Source organism: Dermochelys coriacea, chromosome 11 (assembly GCF_009764565.3).
Source record: "Dermochelys coriacea isolate rDerCor1 chromosome 11, rDerCor1.pri.v4, whole genome shotgun sequence".
Taxonomy (NCBI): Eukaryota; Metazoa; Chordata; order Testudines; family Dermochelyidae; genus Dermochelys; species Dermochelys coriacea.
This window is the reverse complement of record NC_050078.2, coordinates 66,046,846-66,068,974: the sequence shown is the minus strand read 5'-3', so window position 1 is coordinate 66,068,974 and position 22,129 is coordinate 66,046,846. Positions and strand designations below refer to the sequence as shown.

The 22,129-nt window shown below is 41.8% G+C and overlaps 1 protein-coding gene across 14 annotated transcripts in view; it reads right to left on the bottom strand.

Moving 5' to 3' along the window:
- Positions 1-22,129, bottom strand: part of UNC80 (unc-80 homolog, NALCN channel complex subunit) — a 192,360-nt gene that overhangs the window by 158,568 nt on the left and 11,663 nt on the right. For 13 of the 14 annotated variants that reach the window (XM_038421372.2, XM_038421379.2, XM_038421373.2 and 10 more), the window contains exons 3-7: positions 17,333-17,489; positions 14,798-15,096; positions 11,094-11,217; positions 5,835-5,908; positions 4,918-5,057 (exon numbers count right to left, since the gene is read on the bottom strand). In XM_038421372.2, the coding sequence (XP_038277300.1) occupies positions 4,918-5,057; positions 5,835-5,908; positions 11,094-11,217; positions 14,798-15,096; positions 17,333-17,489 (794 nt within the window). The remainder of the gene's footprint in view (positions 1-4,917; positions 5,058-5,834; positions 5,909-11,093; positions 11,218-14,797; positions 15,097-17,332; positions 17,490-22,129) is intronic. The other variant, XM_038421375.2, reaches the window with a different exon arrangement.

Here is a 22,129-nt window from a genome sequence, read left to right as displayed (position 1 = left end):
TTCTTGAACAGAGATGCATTCCTAAATCAGGGCCTAAAAGCACAGGCCTCTACCACTTGCAATCAATGACTAAATCCTCGAGCAGGAATCAGGAGCAGACTCAAACCCCTGCTGGTTAGGCTCTAATGGGAGGATATGTAACATGTGAAGGAGCAGGTTACACAGTCAGGTGTTACTAAAAAAAAAGGCAGCATGCTGGGAATACCCGGTAAAATAATCACTTAAACTAATTGAAACAGATCTGGTGGTTCTCATGTGAGTAAGTGCTACTGCTATATAAGATGACCTCCCTTTTTGCCCCTGAGTACTAGAAAATATGACATATGTCACTTTTCCCTACGAGTTTCCTGGATGCTTTTGGTGGTGTCACTTCCTGAAATGTTCTTTTGATATGGTTTTTAGTGTGAAACATCCCTGGTATTTTTGTTTCCAGACTTGAATGTACTGGACAGAGAGAAAAGAATGAACTATTGAGCCTCAAAGGACGAGCCCTGGTTCTTCCACTGAGTTGCTGCTATCCATGAATTCTCACTCACACACATGCAAGGTTCTTTTTTCAGTAAAACCATCAGAAAATATTAAATTATATTTTTGTTGTTAATCTTCTCAAGCAAAAGGGTAAACCCCAAATTCCCTCTCACTGAGAATCTACAAACTAGGTGTGGCCCCAAAGAAACTTTTGCCCGTGATGCAACAGTATGTGCTGGCAAAATTCTATGGTACTGAGAACAATCTGGTCCATGTTAAGGAATGGGCGCTCCAGGCCTGTGCCTAGTGCCCCAGCACCTGCGGGAGGCATTCAGATCAGAATTTCAGCTTTCATCAGAAACATTCTAGCCCTCATAGCTGCAAAGGAAAGCTTGAAAATCTGATTTCAGTGTAACTGATACAGTGATGTCTGCCTAAGTCTGCAGACAGCATGAAACAACGGCTCCGAGAGGGGTGAACTGTCCCATTCACACCTATGGGGAGTTAACTCCAAGGCCCATTGCTTTGCGGGGCCTTGACCAACACTATCCCAGCAGAGCACTCATAAGGGAAGAAAAGCGCAGCAAACTCGGCCTCTCACTTAAACAAACACCCAGCAGCTGGGGTAAGTACTGGGGGACCCCTTGCTGCTAACCCTGCCTTCTTGGCAGGAAGGGGGATCCTCTGCCATCATCACTCCAAGTAGCAGATGGAGCCATAATGCCAGGCCAGGGCAGGGTCAAGAGGTGGGGGGCCAGTGCTGTGGTGACCTTGAGCCCCACATTGCTTTAATGGGACCCAGGTGAACATGACTGATCTCCCTCTGTGTATGGAGATTGAACAGATCTGTGGTTTGATGTGCTATTTCATAACCTGGAAGATTTCTGGATGCAGTTCTAGAAGCATAATTGTGTGAACTGAGTACCTGTTACATTTTAAAACTTTCCATAAGACACAAAATAATCAAAAGAATCAATAACTGCCTCATCAATGATGTTCTTGTGCATTTGGGACAAATCACAACAACAGCCCACAATTTTTACCATTAATATTGACAGGTCTACAGAGCCACATGAGGAGGCAGGCTTTCAAAGACAGGCACCCAGGCAGGATATCCATATCTGCATTTGGACACCCAGCCCAGTACTGAGCAGCTCAACCCAGCAAAACATTTAAGAATGAGTAGTTCCATCGACTTCAGTGGGACTGTGCTAGTGCTTAAAGTTACATACACACTTCAGTGCTTTGCTAGATTACAGCTTAATTGGATACAAGACACTTGACAGAGTTAGGTTGCTGCTGTGCTGGGACCATGGCCTATCCGGCTGACCAATTTTGTCTCATTGTTTCCTTGTACTCCCTAAGCAGTCTGTCTATATCCATCTGTTGTCTCGTCTTATAGTCGAGTTTGTCTAAATGAACAGTTAGTTCACTTCAAGCTGGGGTGTGAATCTACCCCACAGTAGCCTGCTGCAGACAAGCTGCCCACTGGGGCTCTGCTGACACACATTAACAGTTTGTTAATGTATTTTGATCTAGTCCAGGACTAGAACAGTTAATGTGCATCAGCAGGGTCCACATGGATGGTCTGTCTGCAGCAGACTACTGTGGGATAGATCAAAGTCCACCTTGCAGCGAACTAAATAGTCATGTAGACAAGCCCTTAGATTGTAAGCTGTTTGGGGGCAGGTGCTGTCTTTTTGTTCCATTTGTACAGCACCTAGCACATCGGGGTCCTACTCCATGACTGGGGCACCAAAGCTCTATGATAATACAAATAATAATAAAAATATAAGCCAATTTGAGCATTCAAATGTAGGTTTTTGGATATTCAGTTAAGTAGGGTTCAGCAAAAGGTTTGCAATGCTGACTCCACCTGCAATCAGGGTAGGTTGGCAGTTTCTTCCTGGGATACAGTTGCAGATGGGGTGGCTGGGAAGGATTCATCTCCGAGAAATGTTTTCATTTAGAACTCAAAACGTCCAAGCAAATCTGCAGGAGATGGTTGAAACAGAGCAGGAGATGGTTTGCTGCCAGCCTCTGTCAATGGAGGACACCATAGACTTCCTCTAGGTTTTGGGGGTTTTTTTTAAAAGGCACTGACTTTTGAAAACTAGACCTTAGGTATTGGCATATATTGCTTTATTCAGTCAAGAGTTCAAATGTTTCCATTAATGCTGCAGTCAAGATAAATAGTGATTACAAGTGGGGTGATTTAAAAAGAGACTTTAAATAAGAGAACAAAAAGAAAACAGTGATAATTTAAAAACACCTTTCTCACCAGCCTGACATCAGGGCTCCCATAATACACCCTTCTCAAAACATTGCAAAGAGAGAAATGAGTGAAATGCACGAGGAGAAAACAAAAGGGCCAAGACTGGATCAGAAAGACAGCCTGTACAAAGGGTTGCTGCACCACTCCAGCAGCATCCCAGAAAAAGAATTATCCCAAAGAAAAATAAAATCTGCCTGCCAATATCTCCCGGACCAGCTCAGCTGAACTGACCAGCAAGCACAGAGGATGAAGCCAGGACTCTGCCTATTCCCACCCCATTGTAGAAAGGAGTAAGGTGATGCATCTTTCTCTGCTTACTCCTCTGCGATCAGACCCAAGGTCTGGGGGAGCCCCTACTGGAGCGTAAGGGGGATATGTATTCTCTCATACTCCCTTACATGGGCATGAACTCCAATTCACAATCTAAAGAAGTATTGTTCTTCTGAAACATTTACCATTCAAGCCCTGCTTGCAAAGTCTTTTTCCAAGGCAGAGACTGACAGCCAGCTGCAGAATAAATGGCTGGGGTTTTACTACTGCAACGGTTCCACTGAAATGAAGAATTTCACTGAATGGAGCGGGGATATTTATCCAGGATCAGAGGAGCAAACTGGAGGTTTGCTGAATGAGGTTCCAAGAAAACATCATTTAAAATATTGTGCTTTGCTTTGAATTAAACCCTGTGGACATTTCATCAGGTACTTGACAGATAATTGCAAGGTGAGTGGGTGGCATATATTGTCCAGCAGTGGGCCCAAGGACAAAGGAATACTGGGCCGTTGATAACAGGAGTAAATAACATTTGTTTCTGAATTGCCTGTTGCTTGGCAACCGAAACTCCCTGTTCAGTTTTAATTGATCAATGAGCTCTCCAAATGAGGAGACATTAGTGACACTCTCTACAAAGCCTGTCTGAAGCTTCATCTCCATAGCAACCACCAGACTGAGCTGGATAAACTGATCACCCGATTCAGTCTTCTAAACGGTTGCCTGCTCCCTTACTTTTTATGGGTGTGTGAATGCACGCTGAACTATGCCGTACATGAGGAACAGTTTAAATTTAGTAAGACAATACTCAGAAGTAACAGATGACTTAGTTTTACCAGGCAATGTTAATACAATGAAATAAAAACTCAGAATCTATATGACACAAAACCCACTGAAGTCAACAGAAAGACTGCCAACTAGATCAGGTTCCTAAAGAATGGTTTTACCCACTGAAGCAGGTGACAAGATAGATCAATAATACGTATTTCGAGAAAATAGTTGGGAGTCGTTTTTGGATTCAGAGAAATTTTGAAACAGAGATAAAGTGTTACTGTAATGAAGCAAATTCTGAAACTCTTGAGTGTTTTTGTTTGAAATTTTCTGGTGCACCTGAACATGAGGGCCAACATTTTTAAAAAATAGGAGCCTAAGAAAAATACGGTCAGATTTTCAAAAATGCTGAGTATTCACAAACTCTAATGGGAGCTGACGAGTGCTCAGCCCTTCTGAAAATCTGGCTGTACCTTTATCTTCCCCAAATACGAATTAAGGAGGTTAAATTTAGGCTCCTGAATTTTAAAATCTTTGCCTAAGCCCTGCAAGGATGGCTGAGAAGAGATTTGAGTAGCTGTTCTTTTGCCTCCCTGCCAGCCAGCCAGCAGTAAGTGAACTTAACAGCTGTACGTGAAGATGGGGAAATGGAGGTAGCAGCCAAGCAGCACTAAAAGGGAGGAGAGGTAAGAAATACTCTGCCACAAAGGGAAAGAAAATTGCCCCAAAGGGCAGCAAAGACAGATCAAGCCCCAGAGGACATGCCCAGCCAAGGAGCAATGAGCCTAAAGTTTGGGTTTTTTTTTTAAATCATCAAACTCCAAAATATAAAAGGGCCTTGTCCTCTGCTCTGTCCCCATTGCTCTATAGTTGATATCCTAACAGGCCAGCTGGGCAGTCCTGTAAATGAGATGGAATAAAGACAGTGTGACTGCCACCATCTCAGATGACACACCGGCAACCAAACTGAGGACTTCCAGAGCTAAAAGCATGAGCTGTTAGAGTTTGAGCTGAAGAGACAAGGCTCTTTAGTTGGGACTGTAAGACTTATATCCTTTGGGGATTGGGCAGAGGGGACCTGTAACACACACTCCCCAGAAAGTTATACCAACATAGTTTTTCGCAGGACTCTGTACCTGGAAAGCAGAGGTCCTCTGTCTTGGGATGTTTGGGACGACACACTTCCATCAAAGGAGTTTCCCCGATGACAGCCTGAAACAGTGGCCATGGGAGGCACAGCATCTGGCTGGGCTGTTTCACACACCACCTGAAGTCCCTTAGGATATTTTCAATATAGAGAAATAAGTTTAAAAATAGATTTGGATCTTCCACATTAGCCCTCTTACTATGTACTTATATATTAGTATTATTTATACTAAGATAGCATTGAGGGGACTCGATCAGGATTGGGGCTCCAATGTCCTAGACACTGTGCAAACACATGGTTTTCATTCCAGATAGTGTATAAGGTAAGGCCCCAATCTTGTAAACTATTTCACCTGGGCAAACCCTTAAACCTGCATGGAGTTCCATTGACTTCAATGGAAAGTTATTTGTTGCTTTCAAGGTCAGGGCCTAATGCAAGATAAGACATCACGAGTGATGATATGTTGTTATTAATTATAACAGAGGAGAACAGTAATTTGAACATGCAGTAATTTAAGCTGGATAGTGCACACCGTGATGGCTCCAAATCATCCAAAAAGGTGTTTTTATTTAAATGAAAATGGAGGGCACTGGCCCTCTCTTCTTAGCTCTGCCATGTGTCTTTACAATATTGATGATGGCTTGTTTTCTCTTGTTATATAGGTTCTGCAAGTTTTATATTGATCCTTTGCCCTGAGCCCCAACTTCATTCTTTGCAGGGGATAGGCCTTGGAAATGATAAATCCAATTATAAAATACACAATTCAATAAAAGCATTAAGACGCTTTGGAGACCTGCACAGTAATTGCAACTGTCACTCCAAAATTCCCTGCAAAAGACCCCATCAATTAAAAAAAAAAAATCTCCCCACAGCTCCCCACTCTTGCTTGTATAGCCATATACCCACCTCTGTGTGTCCAGTGTCCAGATTAGGGGATTCACAAGCCAGGCTCTGGTTGCTAGTCGGAGAACTTCTCTTGGCTGGGATAAAAATAAAAAGAGAAATTTTAAAAAATGTAATGCTCATGTAGTATTAATCAAACAAATAAACTATTTGCCATTGTAAAAAATGGCATCCCCCTCACTCATTACCAGACGTTAGCTACACCGGTTGGATACTATAGCTAGTTGGCAATTTTCTGTTGATTTGGGGGGGGGGCCACAGGAAGCGCAGTTACCATAAAATCAAAATTTCCTGTGGGAATTGCTGCCCCTTGCAAAATAATTTTGGTTTGTTGAGCTGAACTGAAACATTTCATTCCAAGACAGTTTGACAATAAATTGCATCTGTCTAGTGTGCCACAGTGACTCAAGGGCGCTGTAGTTCAGGTGCTTCATGCTCCAGTTCTCTCATGGGTTGGGCTCCTTGGCCAGACTACTACTACCAGGATGCACTTTGGTCTCCTCTCTGATGGAGCCACATGATGCATGGGAGTTTGTGTTGTATCTGGGGAGAGATAGTCTGGCCAGGCCGTGCAGCCCATAGATAAGAATGGGGCCATGAAGCATCTTAACTACCACTCCCATGAGGAACCATGGCAGATGCAACTTAATGTCAGTCTGACTCAATATGAAATGTTTTGACATTTCCAAATTTGAATTTTTCTGAACTTTTGACATAGTAAAAATACTGAAATTTTTCACAATGAGAGGGGTAGCCGTGTTAGTCTGGATCTGTAAAAGCAGCATAGAGTCCTGTGGCACCTTATAGATTAACAGACATATTGGAGCATAAGCTTTTGTGGGTGAATACCCACTTTGTCGGATGCATGTAGTGGAAATTTCCAGAGGCAGGTATAAATATGCAAGCAAGAATCAGGCTAGAGATAACAAGGTTAGTTCAATCAGGGAAGATGAGACCCTCTTCTAGCAGTTGAGGTGTGAACACCAAGGGAAGAGAAACTGCTTTTGTAGTTGGCGAACCATTCACAGTCTTTGTTTAATCCTGAGCTGATGGTGTCAAATTTGCAAATGAACTGAAGCTCAGCAGTTTTTCTTTGAAGTCTGGTCCTGAAGTTTTTTTGCTGCAGGATGGCTACCTTTAAATCTGCTATTGTGTGTCTAGGTTGAAGTGTCCTACAAATTTTTTGTATATTGCCATTCCTAATATCTGATTTGCGTCCATTTATCCTTTTACGTAACAACTGTCCAGTTTGGCTGATGTACATAGCAGAGGGGCATTGCAGGCACATTATGGCGTATATTACTAGTGATGGTGTGGCTGATCTGGTTAGGTCCTGTGATGGTGTTGCTGATGTAGATATGTGGGCAGAGTTGGCATCAAGGTTTGTTGCATGGATTGGTTCCTGAGTTAGAGTTACTATGGTACAGTGCGTAGTTGCTGGTGAGAATATGCTTCAGGTTGGCAGGCTGTCTGTGGGTGAGGACTGGCCTGCCTCCCAAGGCCTGTGAAAGTGAGGAATCATTGTTCAGGATGGGTTGTAGATCACTGATGATGCATTGAAGAGGTTTTAGCTGAGGCCTGTATGTGATGGCCAGTGGAGTTCTGTTGGTTTCTTTCTTGGGCTTGTCTTGCAGCAGGTGGCTTCTGGGTACACGTCTGGCTCTGTTGATCTGTTTCCTTATTTCCTCGTGCGGGTATCGTAGTTTTGAGAATGCCTGGTGAAGATCTTATAGGGTTTGGTCTCTGTCTGAGGGGCTGGAGCAAATGTGGTTGTACCTCAGCGCTTGGCTGTAGACAATGGATCATGTGGTGTGTCTGGGATGGAAGCTGGAGGCAGGAAGGTAGGCATAGCAGTCAGTGGGTTTTCGGTATAGGGTGATGTTAACGTGACTGTGTAGATTGGTCCAGGCTGAGGTTGATGGTGGGGTGAAAGCTGTTGAAATCGTGGTGGAATTCTTTCAGGGTTTCCTTCCCATGGGTCCAGATAATGAAGATGTCATCAGTGTAGTGTAGGTAGAGAAGGGGCATGAGTGGATGAGAGCTGAGGAAGCATTGTTCCAGGTCAGCCATAAAAATGTTGGCATATTGTGGGGCCATGCAGGTGCCCACAGCGGTGCCACTGGTCTGGAGGTATATATTGTCACCAAATTTGAAATAATTATGCATGAGGATAAAGTCACAGAGCTCAGCAACCAGTTGTGCTGTGGCATCATCAGGGATACTGTTCTTGACAGCTTGTATTCCATCTGAGTGTGGGATGTTTGTGTAGAATATAGAATATCAGGGTTGGAAGGGACCTCAGGAGGTCATCTAGTCCAACCCCCTGCTCAAAGCAGGACCAATCCCCAATTTTTGCCCCAGCTCCCTAAATGGCCCCCTCAAGGATTGAACTCACAGCCCTGGGTTTAAGCAGGCCAATACTCAAACCACTGAGCTATCCCTCCCCCTCCGAAGCGTAGAGAGCCTCTACATCCATGGTGGCTAGGATGGTGTTTTCTGGAAGATCACTAATGCATTGTAATTTTCTCAGGAAGTCAGCGGTGTCACAGATATAGCTGGGAGTGCTGGTGGCGTAGGGTCTGAGTAGAGAGTCCACATATCCAGACAGTCCTTCAGTGAGAGTGCCAGTGCCCGAGATGATGGGGCGTCCAGGATTTCCGGATTTGTGGATCTTGGGTAGTAGATAGAACCGGTCAGGGCTCTAAGGGTATGTAGATTTGTTCCTGTGTTAGTGTAGGGAATGTCCTGAGTAGATGGTGCAGTTTCTTAGTTTATTCCTCAGTGCGATCTGAGGAAAGTGGCCCATAGAATTTGGTATTGGAGAGTTGTCTGGCAGCCTCCTTTTGGTAGTCAGACCTGTTCATGATGACAATAGCACCTCCTTTATCAGCCTCTTTGATTATAATGTCAGGGTTGTTTCTGAGGCTGTGGATGGCATTGCGTTCTGCACGACTTAGGTTATGAGGCAAGCGATGTTGTTTTTCCACAATTTCTGCCTGTGCACGTCAGCAGAAGCATTCTATGTATAGGTCAAGACTGTCATTTCGACCCTCAGAAAGAGTCCATGTGGAGTTCTTCTCCTTGTGCTGTTGGTGGGAGGGTATCTGTGTATCAGTATGCTGTTCAGTGTTATCTTGAAAGTATTTTTTGAGTCGGAGACGGTGAAAGTAGGCTTTCCAGATCACCACAGAACTGTATCATGTTTTGGGGGCATGGCGGGGCAGAAAGAGAGTCCCCAAGATAGGACAGACTCTTCTGCCGGGCTGAGTGCATAGCAGGACAGATTGACGATATTACTGGGTGAGTTAGGGGTACCATTGTTGTGGCTCCATGTGGCAGGCAGGATTTTAGACAGCTTACAGTACTTTTTCCTTTGTAGAGAGGTGAAGTGTGTAATGTTGATCTCCTGTCTTATTTTAGTAAAGTCCATTTGTATGGAAGGTTGGTTATTTACTGTATTTTTACTGAGTATTTTTACTGTTCATCCTAATTCAGGATGAAAACAACTGTCAAGACGTTGTAATTTTCCATGGGATCAAAAAAAAAAAATCCAATGTTTGCTCAGCTCCATGGGGAATGTTTTCAAAATGTAACATTTTATATGTCAGAATCAACCACTGAAGTCATGTTAGGGGCCTGAACCAAAGTCCACTAAAATCAGTGGAAAGAGACTCTCATTGATCTCGGTGGACTTTGGATCAGACCCTCTGAGGAAGATACTGAGCTGAGATTCTGTGTTGTACCTCCAGGATGAAAGAATACTTAACAGGGTATAAGTAAGGACAAAGGCCCAGATCTTATAAGGTATTTAGGCTCTTAACTTCCATTTATTTCAATACCTGCATATACCCTAGAATCAATTGGAATTAGGAGCTTACGTACTTTTGAGGATCTGGACTCAAAAGACATACAAGGACTTGGGGAGCCATAAGCTGCTGATTTTTATATCATTTATGCTGATGTAAATAAGGAGCAACTGCACTGAAGCATGCAAGATCAGATTAAGATTTTACATGATCATCTTGGCCAGGCCTTTTGAACAAATCCCATGTTGTTATAATACTATAAAATCAGGATTTGGGTTAGAAAGAGCATCTGTATCATTGACTATCCCTTTGCTACCAATAGTATGTGGTTGCTAGCTTCTGTATCTTCCTCATCAGCGTCAAGCTGTCGCCAAACATTGTCTCTACTTCTTAGAAATGTATATGTGGAAACAGACGTGAAACTGACAGGAAATGATCTTGCTTCCTTCTAAATTTATGGCATTGAGGGAAAGAGTCTTAAAATATTGATGGCATTTAGGGAAAGAGTCTTAAAATATTGTCCAAGAGTTCAAATTATTCCTGTAATTTTAACATATTCCATAAAGATAAACTCTACAGGAAATATTAAAGGATTTATTTTAAGCTAAGGGACATTTAAAACATATGGTTCAACTCCTCAGCTGGTATAGCTCCACTGAAGTAAACAGAAATACAGTGATTTACATCAGTTTAGGATCTAGAATTAGACTTTTTTTTCTTTTTCTCTTATATATAGAAAGCCTGTATGATTAGATGATATAGAAAGCATCTGAGATTAAGTCAGCTGGCATTACAGTAGATACATGGCAGTACATGAGAAGTAGTATCAATACAGATTTGATACTTCTGTGCTACATATTTACTTCCAAGGGCTTGTCTACACACATAAATTGTAAAAAGGCTTGATGTTAAACCAATTTAGTTAAATGTATATAAAACAGATTTAAACCAATGTAAGGGTGTCCACACACAAAGTTGCACTGATTTAATCAAGATGGATTAAAATCAAACCTTTAGTTAAACTGGTGCAATTTGTATGGATAGATCAGGACTAAGAGTAGAGAGACCAAAAATTGGGAACCATAGCAATAAATCTGATTGATTTTGATCCTGGTGTAAATGGTGCAACTCCCATTGAAGTTAATGGGAGACTCATTATGTCAAGATGATTTTGGACCATTAGTTTTCATGGGAATTGGACTGAGGGCTTCTCTACACTCAGCAGTTGTACCAGTTTAATGAAATAGGTTAAATTTAGTTAAAATCTACGCCATTTCTAAATGTAGACTTGGCCATGAAGAGAGTGTTTATTTTGATAAGGCACAAAAAAACAAAACAAAAACACAGGACTGCACACAGATCTTGCACGCATGGCAAATGGGGCTCAGATAACCGTACCACAAGGAAGAGACTTTCCGATGCTTAACATCTGTGACTACACAGCAAAGTCACACACCTGTAATAATGTTCCTGATTGGCTTTACCAGAGCGGTGAAGGCAGAAACCTCAGGCTGTCTGTGCTCCCACATGGGCTGCCAAATAACAAGGCCACTGGCCAGCCGAAAAGTCAGGTCAGACTCCTAGAAAGACACAATGGGATCATCATGCCATATGTGGATTAATCAGGCTGACACAGAAGAGCATCGTTTTCTGTGTGCGCTGACTGTCCCTCCTACTGCGACATGGACCTTGAAAGCAATAACAATGATCACACACTGTTTGTGTGCAATAAAGGTCACTACTGTAACTATTCAAAGAAGGCATAAATACCTACCCAATGGTCTAGTAATAAAGCAACGTGGAATTCTCAGTACAAAGCTAAGTAAAGGGCCTTTGTGCCTTTGATCAGTTATACTGATCAAAACCTGTTTTTTCCAGGATCTCTGCTACTACTGAAAAACCTACCCATCATTGCAGCAAAATCCTTTGTACACATTATTCTGCTTATTGCTTTAGATCATTTAGTATGTCAATCTTTCCTTTAGGCTCCCTTTTCCTACAATGCCTGCCTGCACAAAATGAGCCAAAAATAATAATTATTATAAAAAATATGCATTTAGGAAATATGAACATTTTTACAAATTATTACAAGTGCCAACATATAATGGTCTTATTATTACTATTAATTTTTAATTTAAACACCAGAATCGTTATGCTGCAAAGATTTATGCACGTGTGTAATTTTACTCATGTGAGTAGCCCTATTGATGTCAATGGAACTATCTACATGAGTAAAGTTACATATGCAGGTAAATCTTTGCAGGACCAGGGTCCAAGCATGTATGTACTTAAACTAAGTGGCTCCATGATCTGACTGCTGAAAATATTGTCATTCTTCACCTTTTCCCTTCCCTACTTTTTGTTGTGACCTCTTTCGAGGCAGCTATCATGCCTTTTGTATTTGTATGAAAGCACCCAGCAATGCGTTGAGGTGTTGTAGAAATAAGCATAAGCAAGACATTGCTTTCCCCTGTGCTCTGTTAAATTTTTGGTGGTGCACTGGCCCTGCTACACTGTAGTTGTATAATTATGAACACAAGGTTAATGATTTTATTTTGGGATTAGATTTTGTTTTTGCTGCTTGCCCTGAGTCAGAGGTGAAATGTTGCTGTATCAGCCCTGGAAGAGCTTTGGGAAGAACTGGGACTCAAAGATTACCAGCTAAAAGAAATTTGTGCCACCTCTTTACCAAGTACCAGTAACTTTAGACTCCGATGCTGGCTCAGTTCTGATGACTGGTGCGTGTACGTGTCCATAAGTAGCAGACGCTCCATCCACTCCCTGGTTGGTAAGGGGATAGGGAGTACAAGGCACACACCTCCACAACGCCTGAGTCAGACTGCAGAAAGGCCATGCCAGAGGGCTGGCCAAATCTTACTCCTCTGTGCAGGCACTTTACGGTCAGGATAATTAGTTACAACATGTACTGTGAGAGTTCTGATTCACAGAGGGGATGAGAAAAGGGTGGTGAGCTTTATTTAGCAGCAATATGGTTAAACCCAGCCATTTCCTAATAACTTACTTTCTAGGAATGTCTGATTGAGAACAGCCAATTTCACTTAAGAGGCTAGCCTTAAAACATTAAGGCTGAAAGGTAGCCCTCCAGTGAAGCTAAGGACAAGTGGCAGGAATCAGAATGTGCAGTGAGATAACTCCTGATTACATAGTTCTGCAAAGCTGGCTTATACATCATAAAATAAAGAGAAGGACTTCAGCTGACAAGAAGCCTGCAGCTTACTTCTGATATCAGAACAAAGAAGCGCTTAATTTGCACCTGCCACTAAAACTATCACAGATCCTATTAATTAATTAGTATCAATGCTATTAGTAATAACAACAACAAATCAGTGACAACCCCACTTCTGGAATTACTGAGCAGACAGAAAGGCATTTCTTAACCATGAATGAGAGTCAACCAGACTGAGCTAAATTCCAGAATCCTTGCTCCAGCTCTGAAACAGTGAGGAACTCATGCCCTCAGCACTCACAGATTTCAATGAGAGCTGCAGGTACTCAACACCTCTGATAATCAGGCCACTTATGTAGGTGCTAAATGTAGATGCAGGTGCTTCACTTTGGATATTCTTGCCTTAGTGTCTTCCCAGTACTACAACCTGTACTCATATCACTGGAATTACTTTTGATACTTTTACTCTAAGGCACTATAATTTTAGTAAAAGATGGGCGCACAACTGGTTGAAACACTGCACTCAAAGAGTAGTAATCAATGGTTAACTGTCAATCTGGGGGAATGTTTCTAGTGGAATCCTGCAGAGGTCTGTCCTGGGTCCAGTACTATTCAAAATTTCCAATAATCGTAGAATATTAGGGTTGGAAGGGACCTCAGGAGGTCATCTAGTCCAACTCCCTGCTCAAAGCAGGACCAACCCCAACTAAACCATCCCAGCCAGGGCTTTGTCAAGCCTGACCTTTAAAACCTCAAAGGAAGGAGATTCCACCACCTCCCTAGGTAACGCATTCCAGTGCTTCACCACCCTCCTAGTGAAAAAGTTTTTCCTAATTTCCAACCTAAACCTCCCCTACTGCAACTTGAGACCATTACTCTTTGTTCTGTCTTGGTTAATGGAGTGGAGAGTATGCTTATAAAATGTGTAGATGACACCAATTTGCAAGGGGTTATAAACCTTTTGGAGGGCAGGATTAGAATACAAAATAACCTTGAAAAATTGGAGAATTTGAAATCAACAAGATGCAATTCAATAAAGATAAATGCAAAGTACTACATACAGGAAGGAAAAAATCAAATGCACAAATGCAAAATGGGGAATAACTAGCGAGGCAGTAGTATTGTTGAAAAGGATCTGGGAGTTAGAGAGGATCATAAATTCATAATCAACAATGTGATGCAATTGTGAAAAAGACTAATATTCTGGGTTGTATTAACAGGAGTGTTCTCTGCAAGCACTGGGAGGTACCTGTCCCTCTCTGCTTGGCACTAATGAGGACTCGATGGCAGTATTGTGCCCAGTTTGGGCACTACAATTTAAAAAAGATGTGGACAAAGAAGAGACAGTCCAGCAGAGAGCAACAAAAATGATAAACAGGTTAGAAAACCTGACCTATGAGGAAAGGTTAAAAAAACTGGGCATGTTTAGTCTTGAGAAAAGAAGACTAAAGGAGGACCCAATAACCATCTTCAAATATGTTACGGGCTGTTACAAAGAGGGCAGTAATCAATTGTTCTCCATGTCTGCTGAAGGTAGGACAAGAAGAAATCAGCTTAATCTGAAGGAAGGGAGATTCAGGTTAGATATTAGGAGAACTTTCTAACTATAAAGATAAAGTACTGGAACAGGCTTCCAACAAAGGTTGTGGAATCCCCATCATTGGAGGTTTTTAAGAACAAACACAGCTTAGACAAACCCCTGTCAGGGATGGTTTAGGTTTACTTGTTCCTGTCTCAGCGCAGGGAGTTGGATTACATGACCTCTCGAGGTCCATTCCAGCCCTACAGTTCTATGATTCTAATATGTCCATGGGACTGCTCTCCTGTGTAAGGGCAACAGGGCTGGGCCTTTATTCTGCACTGTATGCTAAATTCAATTAGCCACTATTATGACCATTCGCAACCAAGGCAGAATCACAGTCTCCTCACACTGGCATCACTACATTACCACTCCTGACTGTTCTTCCACTTACTTTAATCCTGTGTACCAGAGGAGCAAACAGGAACACAAAGAGCTCCACTGTTGCCATGGAATTCTGAAAGAACTTCCTTCGGTTATTCTCTTCCTCTTCATTAGTGCTGCCACGCCGAGCGTGTCCTGGAGATCCCTGGTTTTCAACCTGATGAATCAAGGCGCTACTGCTCCCTCCCCAGCTGGAGCCTCTCTCTCCTCCAAACCGGTCACTGCTGCAGTCTTGAGGAGCCTCTAGTAGCATCCAATGGAGGGTGTGAAGAAGCTTAGTCTCAGCTACGCCAAGCTTGTCCTGATGTCCTGAATGGAAAAATGTAGCATAGTGGGTGTCTCTGTTCACACAGGATCAGTACAGGAGATTTTCAAAGCTGCATAGGAAATTGGGCACACAAATTCTCTATGTAGCTTTGAAAATCTAACCCCTGCAATTAGAAGTATCGAGTTGTTCCTAGTATGTCTTGGTTAAAATCACCTGATTCAGAATGTTACATGTCCCTGCACATTACCCTTGCCTGCTCCTTGAAGTATCACTCAGTGCGTGTCTGCATATGTGAAAATACAGTACTCATAAAAGGTGCTAACTTGACAGCCCTGGATCTTGAAACACTTCTATTGATCCCCAAGCTGTAGTACTGCAAGCTTTCCTAGATTGTGCTCTGCTACCCATCCCCACCAGTATGCTTCAACTCTGGAGAAACCAGGCCAGATGAGAAAGTAGTTTGATCTTGATGAACATAGTGCAAAGCCGACTGACATCAGTGGAAAGATTCTTATTGATGATAGTGGGCTTTGGATCAGGCCCTATGCTCATGAATTCATTGGGTTTTTTTTTTTTCCATTAAGACTGTCAATCTGTGAACCAGTTAGTGTCAGTTGTAGTGGCAGATTTTGTAATGTGGATACTTACCCACCTGGAACTGGACCAAGGCCAACAATTACTTACATGTGAAATACAGAACTTTCAGACATAAACCAGACCACCTGAAGGACCTAGCCAAGATCAACCTAGGCGATGCCCTATCGGCAAGGAGGCCACATCTTTTTTAAGATTTGCCATGATGATGATGACAAAGACAACAACAACAACAAATGACAACACTTTCAATGCCTTCAAAATCTGACTACTATGGGGTATGTCTTGCAGAAAATTAATAAGCTTCTTCAAGGGCTATTTCAGGTAGGTGGCAAGACTACTGCTGAAATCCATTCCAGTTCCTCTTAGATATGGTGACCAGATAGCAAATGTGAAAAATCGGGATGGGGGTGGGGGGGTAATAGGTGCCTATATAAAAGAAAAAGCCCCAAATATTGGGACTGTCCCTATAAAATCGGGACATCTGGGCACCCTGCTCTTGGAGAACACTACTGAACTAATTTGACTCTCAAGATTGTGACTCGCTGTTGAAAACAATTTCCAAGAAGTCACTCATTCATTTAGATGGCATCCTACAATCCTGGGACGGATTTCATGCTTAAAGAAGGATTTCATCATTCAGGACCTTTCTTCTCACTTTTCATTATCCAGCAGTGAAGTCAAAATGATGCATCTTACATCACCATTCCCAAACTGTGGGACCAAGATTTAACTGTAGCATTAAACAGAAGGGGACTCATGGAGCTTTGTTTGGGTAAGTGTTTATATAAAATACAAATCTCTTCAGTGAGAAAGAAAATGTAGAAAAATATGAGCTAATATTTTATGAGGCATATATTTTTGTAGCGCTAGTCTTCTGTTTGGGTTCCCCACCCCCAGTTTTGATCTAGTGTTAAAATTTCCTTTAAAAACAGAGAAAGGTTTGGTGTAATATCAAGTTTTTACGGCACAACTCCAAATTGGAGAAAATATTTATTTTAATGTCTTTTTGCATCTACCTCAATAAAACTAATATCCAGTTCTACAGGGTTGGGTTTTTTTCTGCAAGAGGTTGATAATTCTTTGTATTATTTTAGCTGTGCTGAATTTTACATATAGCGGTGTCTGATTACTACATCTGCCTGCAAAGTAACTAAGCGTAAGATTACACAAACCCTTACATACAGGAACAATGATATTATAATTAATGTAACTAATCACATAAGTGAATTCTGTCCACAAGAATAAAGCCATCAAGGACTGGGTTCCCATCATATTTTTGAGGTTGAAATACAACAAACAAGAGGAATAAGAGAACCTATCTTGCTAAGTTTACTTATGTGAATAATCCTTACTAACACTTGTAGGCCCACAGACCTAAATGGAAATTATCTGCTTGAGTAAGGACTGCTGTGTGAACATGGATTTGCAGGATTGGGTGCTATATCTTGTAGAAAATGGGTATGTCTACACTAAAATATAACACCCACGGCTGGCCCGCGTCAGCTGACTGAGGCTCAAAGGCTTGGGCTGCAGAGCTATAAAATTGCAATGTAGATGTTTGGGCTCAGGCTGGAGCCTGGGGTCTGGGAGAGTATGGTCTATGGTATGTTGAGCACAACTTTGTGATATTTTAATGAAAGGTTAGGTAATAGTAAAAAGCAAACTAACGCAAGTACCAACCTAGCTTGTTTCGGTTAGAAAGCAAGGTCGCTGTGCAATGGAGTACATGTGGTAGGGCAGCTTGAACCAGTTCCCAACGAGAAATGCTCTGGATGGCTTCAGAGAGGGCTGGAGAAAGACCATGCAGTTTGTTCTCTACTAAAACTCGTTCGAAAGACTAAGAAAAAAAAAGGAGAAAAAATATTATCCTAGCACATGCTTTGCAAGACTGTGTATTCTCTTCTAAAGCTCCAGCTGTCACATACTATTTTCCATAAAATATACTTTACAGTTCCTTTCAGTAAAATTATTCCTTAAAATATTTTCCTGAAAGAGAAAGACCATAGCCAAAGCTTACTAAATGGATGGTTAATCAGGAGACAGCAGTTAGAAGAATTCAGAAGCAGCATGGTTCATTTAATATACTTTCCTTAGTCAAAAGAATGAAAGAAATGATTATCAAATTCCATATAAACATAAGTACTCTGGGCCAAACCTGGCGTACAGTTATGCTGGTGTAAATCTGGAGTAATTCTGCTGAAGTCAGTGGAGCTGCTCCAGATTTACACCAACGTGACTCAGAGCAGGATTTGACACTCTCTTTGAAGGTTTTGTGTAGCATAAAGAGTAGCCTGTTAAAAGTACATAGGCCTTAGGAAATATTTTCACACCCTGTTACAAAAGTTAATCAGCGTGTAAAATCCTTTATCAGGACATTATATAGTATTTTTGCAAACAGTTGCAGTTGTTGGCTTGACCATGTTGATTATTATTGCCTCAATCAGTACAAGATTTGGGGGCCAGCACATCTGTTTTATAGAGGGGAAAAAAATCCTTACAGAAGCTTATTATTAGACAGCCAAGCTATTTCTACAGTCCATTCTTTCACATATGGCCAGAAGACCTCCTTATATGGTCACTGAAGCAATTATGTTCCTCTGAAGTTACTGTAGTCAAGGACTGTATTAGTGATATCACATGCCCTTGCCACAAACCAATGTAGTCTTCTGGCAATCTACTCATTCACAAGTTGTTTAGCCAATTTTACTATGCTCATGGAGATAAGTAACAGTGAATGTACATGACGCTAAAGGATGCTTCAAATGCCATCACACCAAATTCATAAAATTAATTCCTCAGCAAGAGGCACAAAATTCCCTCCTTAGTAAAAGAGCTGAATTTATCAGAAATAAGCTTAATCACAAAGGAGTAAAGCAAAAGAAACTTGACTTTCAATCTGGCCATCAAAACTCAACCACCATTCAAAGTGTGCAGTACCTACCAGTCAAACAGGCTGTGTAATATTCCTTTACATACACCAAGGGCAGGAAAGTAGTCTTTGCATATGTTTGTTCTATAAGAGAGAAATACCCTAACAGTGCTGGGTATAGGCAGAGTTCAGGGCAGTGAAAATGGACCATGTGACTATTATGCAGAGTCAGCTCATGGACAGACATATACTGGTGGATATGCAGGACTGAATATGACGATAATGAATCAGATGCTGAAAATAATAGTCAAACATTGGCAAGACATTTACTGTTATGCTAGAGGGTGTTTATAGCTGCCAGCAAACATATCTGATCTACGGGCAGTCAAAAATCTCACTGACACTGATGGAATGCTAGCTGCCCCTCGTTCTGGCTCAGCTGAGAAGCAATTAAGCTCCTTTATGGAGTAAGTTGTCTGAAACAATAGAAGCCACCATCCAAAGCACTGGCCACATGGAAGGCCAGAGCAAGAACTAACTCAGACAGAATAAAAGGGGCTTCCCTGAAAACTGACTGAAAATTCAGTACTGGGGCAGTGGTTGAACTGCAGCTGTTTGTTTCTGCATGCCTCAAAGGGAGTAAGCAAATAGAAAGTCAGAGCGGCACTGGTAGCATGATGCTGGGAGTTAGCCAAAAGAGAAAGCATCTTTTGGGCACAGAACTGAGTAGAAGCAGGCTTGGATTCCTGAACAAAAAAACTGCTTCCTGTTATTTGTTCCTACTGTATTCAGGGAAACGGGACTTGCACCAAAGATATATCTGACTCATATAATTAATCTCGCCTTCTAATGTAAACAATCCACAAGCCCCCTGAATTTTAGGTAACTGCTCGGGCCAGAAGGGGCAACAGTATGTTTTTCCATGTAGAAAAAGTGGTTGTGATGGGTTTAGTGCAGAATAGGAAGATAGGATTTTATCACCATTTGTCAAACCTTCTTATCTGTTAACATGACTGTTCTCTCCGCAGAGATTTCATTCAGGCAACAGAATGGAATAAAATGTGCTTACTTCCATATATTGGCATGCAGCTGGGAGAAGTTATTGCCTGATCTGAAGTAGTCTGAAATGACTGTGCTGGACTACTGTAGCCTAAATCTATTTATTTACTCTGGCAGCTACACATAATAGACCAGATTCTGCTTCCCTCATTCAGAGTGAGTAGTAACTAACTCAGCCAGTAACCCCATGCACATCAATGGGCCTATTCAAGAAATAAGGGACCACTAACTGTGAGTAAGGCCAATACAATTTGTCCCACAAGGAAGTCTGAAAGGGACTGCTCAAACATACATCTTTCTGTGTACAATCTAGAATAAACAGGGCATTTATCTGCCATTACTTAACATTAAGTTTGATTTGTTAATAGATCATCCTAACAAAGGAACAAAATAATAGAGGCCCACACTCTTGCGTAAATTGCCAGAGTACATTAAATTTATAAGGGAAGGAATTAAAAAAACCACAAAGCAGCCATTCTATGCTGATGAGGCGGGGGGCAAGATGTGGGGTCATTCTGTTGCTCTGTATAATGTACTGGCTTCTCATCCAGCACTGGATCCAATTCAAGTTTTTGTCCTCATGTTCAAAAGATCACAATGGCATACGACCTAAAAGCTATAGAACAGCCTCTTTAAAAAAAAAACACAGCCCAGATTCTGAGCACGCAGGACAATTCAGGAGGGGGAAAGGGAGTGTGCATAAGTGGGCTGACCATGTTGATTATTGTTGCCTCAAGTAGCACAAGATTTGGGGGCTAGCGCATCTGTTTTATAAAGGGAAAAAAGCACTTTTACATTCCTGCAATCTTTAGGGCATCTGGGTCTTGGGAAGGCCGTCAGATTGGAGCCTCCTTCAGACTGCTCTAACCTACACCAGCTGCCAGGAATAAATTGAGCTAAAAGGACTCAACCTTTATGCCAGTGGGTTGAAGGGGGATGGCCTATGAGCCATGATGCTAGTGTAGGTTTTCAAGAGGATTCCCCTGTGTATGAGGGATTCTCCAATGGCCAGTTAAGCAAACTTTACAGCGAGTTAATGATTGTGTGGTACAAAGTTTCCCCTTTGTATGGAAGAACCAAATCTTATGATTACAGTGTCAGGCCCTGCTCTGGCTCTGGCTCACACTAACACAAGTGACAGCAACATTTGGATCCTTCCCTCAACTTCCTTCGGCCTTGCCCTGCCTTGTTTATGAAAGCACAGCTCCCTGCAAGTTCAGCTCATGTTTTGCCTGCACACTGATTGGCAAGATATAGTGCTTCTGGTCAGACTCTGCTCTCAGTTGCAGCAATGTAGGTGTGCAGTGACTCCATTTCCTTTATTCTCGCCTGAAAATTATGCAAAATCAAGATGAACAGCCCACTTTTTACCTTCCATTCACTCTCAGTTACATATACCCTTGGCAGGAGGACAATGCTGAAATGTGTAAAATAGAAGAGGGATCCTAGGGAACTATAAATGTAGCTGAAATCAAAGGGTGTAGCTATAATAGGCTAAAACAAAACAAAACAAAAAACAAAAACCCAGCCTATAGAGGCATGGCTAATCTAGCAAATATAGTGGTGACCTAATCCAGGTCTCTTCAATACAGGGAATAAATTAAAGCAATATGAGAAGATAAAGAGAACCAGGCCAACCTGAGTCCACAGATTTGTACCCTAAAAAGAACAACCAAACATAGAACCAGATTTGAAAAGAAGAAAAGGAAGGCTGAAGAGGGCTGGCAGATGCCAGTAACAGAGAGCTGCCTCGGGGGGAAGCAAATCCAGCCACAGAATCCAGTACCATCAGCTTAAAGAACATATTAAAATTGACTCGGAAAGCTCAAAGAGGTTGAACTGGACACTCCTTATCCTGTAAGGAGTTAGTGTGTGAGTGCAATGAGATGAAAAAAATAAAATAAAGTGGAACTATTGTGGCTGGGGGAGGAAGTGTGGCAGTGGCGATTTTGGAAAGGACAAACCAAAGGGGAAGTATGGTGGCAACAGCCATCTTGAAAGAAGTGCATCAAGCCAGGAGGAAAGACCAGAAGATCTAGATGTCTAGGAAAGGAAAGAAATCCTCCACTACAAAGATCTGTCCATCCCACTTCCCCCAAAAATAAAATCTCCCCCTCCACCAAACAAACCATGGAGGCAGTTGGACAAGAACAGGATTAGTACATGGGCTGAGACATTGTAATAAAAAATGATATTTTATCCATGTGGTTATTATGACAAAGGGATATAGTTAAATGGAAGCTGGGGTGTATAGCACCTTGGATAGTTTACTTTGTGTGGATACAGTACACTTAATGGGAATAACATTATAGGTAATATAAATCACAACATTATAAACTAAGTTAATAATACAATAGCTAAAGACCCAGATCTCCCCTAATGAAGTAAGCTTGACTTGAGTTATCAAAAACATTCCAAATGTATATTAATTGGATAAGGGTCACCTATGGTGGAAAATGTCAGAATAAGTGAACTCAAAAATGGTATAATAATCTCATAGTGCCCGATGTTATAAAGATGTTTGATAAGATAAGACTTGGTTCTTAAGA